This window comes from Carya illinoinensis, chromosome 12, assembly GCF_018687715.1.
Source record: "Carya illinoinensis cultivar Pawnee chromosome 12, C.illinoinensisPawnee_v1, whole genome shotgun sequence".
Classification (NCBI taxonomy): domain Eukaryota; kingdom Viridiplantae; phylum Streptophyta; class Magnoliopsida; order Fagales; family Juglandaceae; genus Carya; species Carya illinoinensis.
Window position 1 is genome coordinate 21,575,905 of NC_056763.1, and position 10,265 is coordinate 21,586,169.

Here is a 10,265-nt window from a genome sequence, read left to right on the forward strand (position 1 = left end):
AGCTGGATCCTTGTGCTGTCTTTTCAAAGGCTTTTCAGGGACTTTGAAGGAGTTGCCTGAAGAAGAGAACTCAGAGACACGGTCAAAAGTGTAACAGCCCGCTAGAAATTCAATTATGAAATTTCTATTAACTTTAGGAACCTCATGAAAACCCCATAAGTTTTTACGAATCCATTAATCGAATAGGTTTTTGTCTAACTATATAGTTAGTGTTATTATTTACTATGGTATCAGAAGTGTATTTTTGATTATTGGAGATAGTTAGAAGTGTCAAAATGTATTATGGTTTGTGCCATTAGACTCGGAGGGTTATTTAAAGTCTTATGGCGCAATAACATTTTTTTCATATTTTCGGACAAAACGTCTGTTCAAAACTGTAGATATTATTGGATAAAAAGAAATATCTTGAGGTAATTTTCATGAATATTATTGGGTAAAAATATTTTGAGTTGATTTTTTATAGATATTATTAGATAAAAATATCTTAAGTTGATTTTTTTGTAGATACTATTGGATATAATATTATGAGATAATCTTTTATAGATATTTTGGGTAGGAGAAAACTACACTCAACTCTCAACTCCAGCCTCATCTCTTCCATATCTCATCCATAATTATCTCTAGCCACCTCTTCCCACGAAATTATCTTCATTTACACTTTCCATTGAAAGAATATCAAACACTCTCTCTCGGACAGCTTTTAGGAGGTATTTTGCACGCCAATTTCGAAGCTGTTTTAAGTGTTTTATCATAAAGTCTCCTTCATATAAGTTGTTCCTTTTTGAGTTTAGTTTACATGGATATCTTATTTGCCCCATTTGAAGATCATTTGGTCAGTCAACTATTGTATAAACTATAGAAAGGTCATTCTGGGAGGTAAACTGGAGAATATGTTATAGTTTGGAGTTTTTGACCAAGCTAATGGATAGATATTGGTCCGAAATTTTTATGGAGTATTTTTAACATGTATATATGACTATTGGTTGAGGATTTTTGCATGATTAAAGGTTTTGATGAAAGATATTCTTAGATTTAGAAACTTAGAAACTGGAAGAGGAAAAACAGTTTCTGTTTTGAGAAAGTTTAACTCTTTGGTGGTCTAAACCTATTCTAATGACTTTGATAATTTTATTGGAGGATCCTAAACATCTTATATACATGTTATATTATTATTTTGAAGATATTTGATATTAGTTTCAAAGATATGAACTTTTATGCAAAGAGATATTCAGATAAGCCAAAGTGTGGATATTCTTGGCTAAATTTATGTTTTGGTTAATTTCTAACCACGTGATCTTGAATTAGAAGCTTGTATATGTTTTAGGATATCTTTTTAAACCATGTAATGGTTTGGTTTGAAGATCATATATTTATAAGTCATAGATCAAGAGATTTATCAAAACTAGTTGAGGAAAAAGTTTCTGTTTTTGGACTAAGTGTAAAACCAAAAACTCCAAATGTTATTTTGTGATTTTGGTGACTTTAGTTTGATGATTTAAAGCATTGTTGATGTTAGGATGATATTATGAATATGTTAGAAGTAAGATTTGATTTTTGAAATTCTTGGAGATGTTTTGATTTAAGGTCAAAACTTGTGATTCAAGTGCTTGGATCTTTTTACAAAAAAGTTTGGTGTTGATTATTAGCTTTTTCTAAATGGATGTTTTAAGTATGGTTTTGAACTTAGGATTGGAAGATGTTTGTTGCAAAATTTTGGTTTAAGCATGAGTTTTGAAGTTGGAAGGAATTGCAACAAAAATAAAGGGAAATGACCTATGGATGTTTCGACCATAGTGTGTTCTTCATAGTTGTGTTTTGTTTTAAATTTTTCTGAGTTGATATTTAAGTTTAAGACAAAATTTACATGAGGAATGTAAATTTTAGAAACTTTTGGAGTTAGTATGCAAAATCCTTAAGTTATGGGTAAAACGGTCATTTTTCCACATGTAGAGAGTAAAATGAAAATTTTACTCTTTAAGTTAGTATTTTTCATATTTCAAATATTTAGTGATTTAGTTCTAACTCTTAGAATCACTAATTACAGTTCCTCGTGGTCGCACTTGAAGTTTGATAAGAAACGCGGAGATCGAGGTAAGTTAGCTTTTAACTTACTAGCAGTCTACTGTGTATGTGTGCTAAGTAAAGGAATTACAATGTATGTATGTATGTTATCATATATGTCATGCCATGCCAAGTTATCACGTAATTGTCTATTATACAGAATTTATTCTGTCATCAATTTTTATCTGTTACATAATATATTCTGTCATGTATTACTGTACATTACAAGTATGTCATGTTAAATATGTTATCTATTATATGTTATGCCATGTTACGAAATGTTTCTATCTCAAGTTGGTCATGTATTTCAAGTTATGTTCAAATCACGTTATGTTACGTCAGGGCTCCAGTCCTTTCGTTTTCCAGTCACGTTTCATCTTGAGTACATTCAGTATGTGTAGAATACATGGGGCCACAATAACTGTGGAGTATGTATTTACACGTAGAATACATGGGGCCACAACAACTGTGGAGTATGTATTTTTCATGTTAAGTCAAGTTTGTGTAGAATACATGGGGCCACAACAACTGTGGAGTATGTATTTACACGTAGAATACATGGGGCCACAACAACTGTGGAGTATGTATTTTTCATGTTAAGTCAAGTTTGTGTAGAATACATGGGGCCACAACAACTGTGGAATATGTATTTACACGTAGAATATGTATTTACACGTAGAATACATGGGGCCACAACAACTGTGGAGTATGTATTTTTCATGTTAAGTCAAGTTTCAGATCAAGTTCATGTTAAGTCAAGTTTCAGATCAAGTTCATGTCAAGTCAAGTTCAGTTCATGTTTCAATTTAAGTTATGTCAATTATGCTATGTTGTACGCCAAGTTATGTTTTAATTATTTATGAATTTGATTATGTATTTATGCTTTTACTGTCATGCATGCATCATTAGCTTGTGTGGAAGTTTTTTGTTAACTTACTGAGATTTGTAATCAAATCTCACTTTGGTAGTCTCAACTACCATTCCCCCCGAATGGTAGATCTTGTTACAGGACCTTAAGGAGAATCAGGAGCTGATCAACTAGACACAGTTGACTAAGCGATGGTGCGACGTCAATGTTAATATAGTAGTTAACGTAAATTACTACTTATACAATAGAGTTGCATCTTTAGTATTTTTTGGATCATAACCATTTTGGACTAGTGTTGTTATCTACTCAATGGGTCTTTATGTATGAAGTATGTTTTAAGTATTTGGAATATTTTCAATTTGATGCATAGTATTGCTAAAAAAAAAAAATTATCCGCTGCGAATATTGCATAATGTTAGATGCATGTTAGGAACATTGCATCTTATATGTCATGAACGGGGGCAGGTAACCTTGTGTTGCATGTCTCGACGCTTCAAATGTCCGTCCAATCCCAAACAGAATTTGGGGGCGTCACAAAAAGAGTGGCTGAGAAAGGGCAGCCATGAATCCAAGAACAGTCTCCAGTGTAAATATACATACCACTTTGGTTGTTAATAGACTTCCAAAACATATATATATATATATATATAATTCTTTCACGTTGTTGAGTCTTTAACATTGCAAGATTCAAAAACCCACCATACCAATGTTGAGTTAAAAGGATTACTGACTTGCAACCGTTGAATTCAACCAAACCAGCGACCAAACTCAAAACTATTAGTTATTCCCAGAATATGAATGTTATGGCACTCTCATCCTATCACAACAGGAAATACCTACCGATATTCAAACATAAATACTTTCCTTTTGCCACTGAACTGGTAAACGATTGAATCACCAAACCGGTTAGCAATGTGAGAAGGATTCACTAAACTTGATCGACCTTTGACTGGAACAATTTCGAGTCTGATGAGCTTGAACGATTTTTTAATCAGCACATCCCAGCATAAGAATGCCACTCAAGATGTCTCCGTCTGAGTCTATAACTCATCCAAACCCACCACCCTCGCCTTTTGACCATTAACGGCTGCTAACAAGAATCTGTCCGGTATCATTTTTTCAATTTTTTTGGGTTTTCATTAGCTACATAAAAGAATTCCAGCCTTAGCCATCCTTGACCAAAGTTCAAGTCTATAGGGTCGGTTGTAAATCACACACATTGCCAAATGTTCAAAATTCAACTTCATTCTCAATTCTAAAAGCCAAAGGAGAAAAAGCTCTGCATCAACTTTGGCTGCAGGTTTTCCATAAAGAGTATTCTCCTGATTGATTCAGACCTTTTTCATCAGCAGTTTAATTCTAAAACTCTTCCATTCTTTTCAAGCATTAAAAACCGAATACACAAAAAACAAGATACCCAAAAACAACTGTGTTCTCACCTATTTCAAATCAAAACTGGTGCATGACTTCTCTGTCCAAAAATAAGATCTGAATATACACTCAAAACATAATATTAAAGGTAGTTTAAAATATGCCTGTCGATAGACTACCACTCAAAACTCCTGAAATGACGAGACACCAGAGAGAGAGAGAGAATCTCATTTAGCACCCAAGGAGGGGAACTGCTGCTGATCCTCAATGGACGGTGCTCCTGCATTGCTCCTGTTACTTCCAATAAATCCACCTCTTGGACCACGGCCACGGCCTCGACCACGACCCCCAGGTGTATTGTACCTCTCCCCTTCAGCAGGCTTTAGAAACTCATTTATGCTGACAGACTACACCAGTAACAATCAATTAATAAGAGAGCCAACAAAGATATATAAGATAATTAGCAGTATAAAACAACCAAGTACTCAGATCTGATAAAAAGGGAATTAAAAACATTTCTTTTAATAGGTGATAAGATGGGATTTAAAAACATGTACGGTAATCCCAACAAAAAAATAAATAAAAAGAATGCACAAAACAAATAATTTTCATAAAAACAGGTACAAAGAATATATTCTACACCTTTAACTGTAACATTATGGCATCATAATATATGGCCAAGTCACTGTAACTATTTCTCTGAGCAAGAAAAATTTGCACAAACAGTCAAAGGGAATTCAATTTGCAGGATATATATTCTGAGTCCTGACCACATTAAGCATGACTTCATAAAACAGTATAACAGTATAAGAATAATGTACTCATCAGTTAACATCTGAAACAGTAAATCAGTAGCTCTTAAGCGCAAGCGCGGCCAACAGAATTCAAATAAGGACAAGAATGACACCCCTAATGATGATGTTTCCAAGTCCAGCTCTGCTGAGGCTGACAGATATTCAGTTGGCCCAATGTAAAATAAATAGTATGTGTGATGACAACACAGATAAGTATCACTATCTCCAGATATTTTTGTTCTTTTTTGATAACGGGGGAACTACCCCACGACAGAGCCCTTAGGATTCACCCATGCAACCTAAACCCCCGGGCACACTTGCACAGCAACCCACCACCATAGCCTCCCACTTAAATTGCAGTTCGATCCCAGGGGGAATCGAACCTGTGACATGGGGCTCATGCACACAAGTTCGCGCTAACCACTTGGGCTACCCACAGGTGGGTACCATCTCCAGATATTCAAAAATTACATTGTGATATATCCCCATCTCCAGATGGCAGAAATTCTAAGTTTAACAGAGACATCACGAAACATGTAGCATCAAATTAAACCTTTTCTAATTGCTCAACAGAAGAGATGCGACATAAATAGCATGGACAATACTAACTACTTAAAAACAGCAATCACACCATGGCTGCTTGGTAAAAACAGAATTTTCAACAATAAACAATAAGCATACCTTCTTTGCTTTTTCTTCTTTTTCAGCCTCTTTATGTTTGTCCTTCTCAGAACCCTGATAAGCAAACATTAACAAGTCAACATACTGCATAAAGCATATAAAATGAATAGGGTAGCATACTTTCAGAGTTTCAAAGGTCTCACCAGTTTGATAAAGATGTCATCATTGCCCTTCTTACTTGAGAGCTGCTGCATGGACTCGAAGTCCTTGTCCAGGTCAACCTTCCTTTCCTGAGTCTTTAGTGCAAGCAGAGCCTTTCTCTTCTCTTCAAGTACCTTCTCATACTCTTCTAAAGTCATCTCCTATTAAATAAACAAGAATATAATGCAATTTTAGGATGAGTAATTCCTGGAAGCTTTCATGCAACCATGCATGATGCAAACTAATCTGAAGTTGATAAAAACTATTCAGATACATAAATCTCCACAAAAGCTGAAATTATATATAAAAAAATAGACCTCCTAACATTACTACTGGGTCCACTATATCAGTTTTTTATCAGTGGATCTATAATGTCAAAAACAGGAACAAATGGATATTGGAATTTTAATTTAAAAAAAAAAAAAAAAAAAAAAAAAAAAGAAAAGCCAAACAACTGCCACCTCTTATCAAACAAAATTATACTAAAACCATACTTGAGTGTGAAACATGATGAGAAAAATATCTAAAAAATCTCAAGTATTTTATTGTCTCTCATCCAGGTATAAATGTTTATACACCATAACTCAGAGTCTGCTCATTAAGCTGGCCTTATCCTGTACTCAATCAGGTAGCCAATCAAATCAAATCCCAGACTGCAAAATAAGGATGAGAATAACCAAAATAAAAACAAGAGCGAAAAATATCGCAGATGCTCAATCCATAGCACCATAGTACAATTTATGAAATGTTGGGAGACAAGCAAAACGTGCACACAGCTTGCATTTGTGCAGTTGTAGCTTAAATGATTGTTTTAAAATAAAGGGTTAGACATCCATATCATAAGGCTTTTCTCGGGATATATACCATCATATTTCCCAATTAGAGAAGTGAACATATTTTCCAGCATTTGGACCTTAGGTCTTTTGTCTTTACTTCTTCTTACCATTCCCACAACATAGTAGCAAAGTCTGGATGGTAGACATCCTGAACAGTAAGATCTTTTACCTTATCTTCAGGTTCCTTCTCCTCAGATCCATTGTCAGGATTCTCTTTGTTATCATCACCAGCATTTTCCCCTCCCATTGCCTTCTCAGCACCAACAATCTTATCATTTTCAGTGATAGGCTCCTCAGCATCCCTTAATTTGGAAAAATAGTAGATATATACGTATGAGACATCCTATCTTATTGAAACTTGATAAACATATTATCACTTACGAAGTCATATGGATAAAGTGACAACAAAGATGCTTACGGAGCTATTTCATCAGAAGGAGTCCCCCAGTTAGCCCGACCAGCTCCTTCACGTTTGGTCTCACTCCTGTTAGTAAAACATAGAATTAATCAGTGAAATGATAAAATAGATAAATTAATATATGGATTACACCATCAACAGTATTATTGAAAAAATTGTAATAAAAGCGCTTACCCACGTCCAGTCCCACTGCGACGTTCATATATCCTACGTGGCCGCTCACCTTCATCATCCTCTCCATTGTTAAAACCACCATGACGACCACCACGGAAGAAACCACGTGAACCACCAGAGCCATGCCTCTCAATGGGCCTCCCTGCTCCTCCTTCTTCATTTGACCTATAGCCTCCAGACAAACCATTTTTCTCGACAGAGTTATTCTCATTGTTAAAATCTCGGTTAAAGCCACCACCACGTCCACGCCCAAATCCACGTCCACCACCCCGGCCCCCTCCACGCCCCACTTCATTCTTTCCCTCCCTCACTAATCACAAAAAAGAAGACGTGTTAAGATAAGAGAGATGCATATAATTACACAAAAATTCTTGAGATAACGTAGAGGTTGCCAATAATACAATATTGTCTGTAGGAGCTCAACAAAGAACGCATAAAAAATTGATAGCACTAAAATTGGTTCATGCTCTTTCTGGATATTTACAAAAGAGCTTCTTGCTTTCCGTTCTGTTTCGGGACACAATACTAGATTAAAGCATACATAACCAGTTAAAAAATTTTGAAACCAGCAACAAGGAGTGAGTGCAATTGGCCGAGCCCAATAGGCCCCAATGGAGCGAGCTCTCATCTTTGAAAAGAATTCGATGCAAAAATCCAATTTCCTTTATTTCCTGTACTTTAAAAGCAAATATAGGATGATAAGACTAAATATGATACACACCAAGCTCATAGAAAGAACATAAACAAGTTCCTAGACTTCAGATACAGAACTAACCAAACAATTACTTATTAGTTCCAAACCATCCAAGATTTTAAGTATTCAACTGCAATCATTAAAATGACACAAACAACATCAGAACAAATACCAAACAAAAAGACAGCATCTGAACTCAAAATCAAAATACATGACTTCATTCAGATAGTTTTTTTATTGTTTAATTACCATCCGCCCTATTGTTTTGGATGCAATGGTGCTTTGTTATTATTTAACTTGCATTACATCCCTTACATGTTCCAGTCCTCTCTTTGGTTGCTAGAAAATCGAGTACAATGGGAAAAAGATAAAACCTTCGAATGAGGATTAAATATTGTTTCGACTTAGTTAAGAAGGGGGGGACAGACAGATCTCCGTCTAGACGTGTTAAGCAGACACAAATTATAATCAGCGCCAATTCCAACAAATGTACTTTGCTAATATAAAAGCCAGCAAGAACTACATCATCCACCTGCATGTGTAAGGGATGTACAATAACATAAATGCACAATAACAAAAACCCAATTCAGTCGGCAGGATACAGAATCACAAAACCATGAAATACAAAATGGACACAAAGAAACAAATATAAGTGCACGTATACAATCACAATGAATACAACAAAGTAAAACTACTGGAACTAATACAAATACAATCGCTAGGTAACTGAATCAACAGCTTAACTGATGCTAAAAACTTCATATCTTCAACACAAATGAATCCACAACGCCAAAAATAAGGATGAAAAAACAGGGAAAATAAACGATAACAATGGAAATTAAATCTCACCCGCTTCCGCAGGAGGTAGTGGCTTGGATGGAAGTTTGGCCGGCTTAGCCGGCTGAGCAGGAGCTTGGGCTTGGGGTTTCTTTGGCTGCACTAGCTTCTGCTGCTGGGCAGCGAGAAGCTGACTCAGGTCCTCGTTGTCGTCATCACCCAAGAGATGAAAAGGGTTAGTGGATGCCATTTCTTTGCGCTCCAAATGGAAAACACCAACTTTTAAGAACCGTAAACAGCAACCACGAAACCCTAGTGCTTAATCAGCTCCATGAAAAGCCTATCTTAGATACAAATGATGTGTCTGAGAAGAGAGAGAGAGAATCGTAATAACGTTGAAACAAGAGAGTGAGCGAGAGATTCCGGAAGCTCTGGAAAACCCTAGCCAATGCGGCAGAGAAAAGGGAGACTGGCTGGACCTAACATTATAAACCCTAACTAGAAATGATTGTGTACGGGCAACTTCACTCTAATATAAAATGAGCTCCAGTACGGACCCGACACCGATAGTGCTGATGGTCCGGTTCGATCTTCACGCGTTTACGCTTGTTTTTGGATTGCTAACTCTTATCTCAAAAAAAACAAATATATATATATATAACTAAAATCACAAACTGGTGTATTTAATATTCCAGTTATTTTAATTTTTAAATTTATTTTTACAAGAATCATTATTCAAACATGAAAAATCCTAGAGCCTCCCCCCTTCTCTCTCTAAAAAAAATAAAGTCTCTAAATCTATTTTTTGCCCAAAGGGAAGTCGGCTCGACTTCCTCCTCTTTCTCATCGTCGTTCTCCCTCACCTTCCCTCATTCCTCCATTCACTCTCATTTTGTTTATCAATTTTTTTTTTTTGCTTTTTCTAATGTTAAAAAAGACAAATCAACTGCTTTCCAACAACTCTCAATAGACACGTGTTGTATAAGCAGATTCATAGGTCCAAACTCGTTCGAAGGAAAGTGATGATTTTCCAAAAATTACAATGCATAGTTCTCACGTGACACCCCTTCCAGCAACTCTCTTCTCGACACACGCACTAAATCACTGGACTCACCACCACTAGACCCTTTTATATTTGACATTTGTGGCTGAAAAGAGATAAGTGTGTTACATTTATGAGCTGTCATAGATTACAAAATCTACTGAAATTAGTCCAAACTGTAATCCATTATTTTTTGCATCTATCCTATTGTTTTTCTTTTTTCTTTCCTTATTGTTAATTAAAAAAAAATCATCTCTCGGACTTTTGTCTGTAAATGTTGTGTTCTCTCTTTCTGTAAAGGGTGGTGTTGAATCTCTGTTTAGATAAATAGTATTGTCTCTTTGACATTTTTCTGTAGAGAGTGTCAACAATAGTGAAGATCAGACCAGTCACAAAATGAAATAGTGT

The 10,265-nt window shown here is 35.6% G+C and overlaps 1 protein-coding gene across 1 annotated transcript; it reads right to left on the bottom strand.

The window, feature by feature from the left end:
• Nucleotides 1–4,343: 4,343 nt before the first annotated feature.
• On the bottom strand, nt 4,344–9,317 carry LOC122289969 (RGG repeats nuclear RNA binding protein A). Its single transcript, XM_043097439.1, has 7 exons — nt 8,888–9,317; nt 7,345–7,654; nt 7,171–7,236; nt 6,922–7,054; nt 5,919–6,077; nt 5,776–5,829; nt 4,344–4,707 (listed from the first exon to the last, which is right to left on the bottom strand). The coding sequence occupies exons 1-7, from the start codon at nt 9,063–9,065 to the stop codon at nt 4,528–4,530; spliced, it is 1,080 nt and encodes a 359-aa protein (XP_042953373.1). The 5' UTR covers nt 9,066–9,317; the 3' UTR covers nt 4,344–4,527.
• Nucleotides 9,318–10,265: the final 948 nt, after the last annotated feature.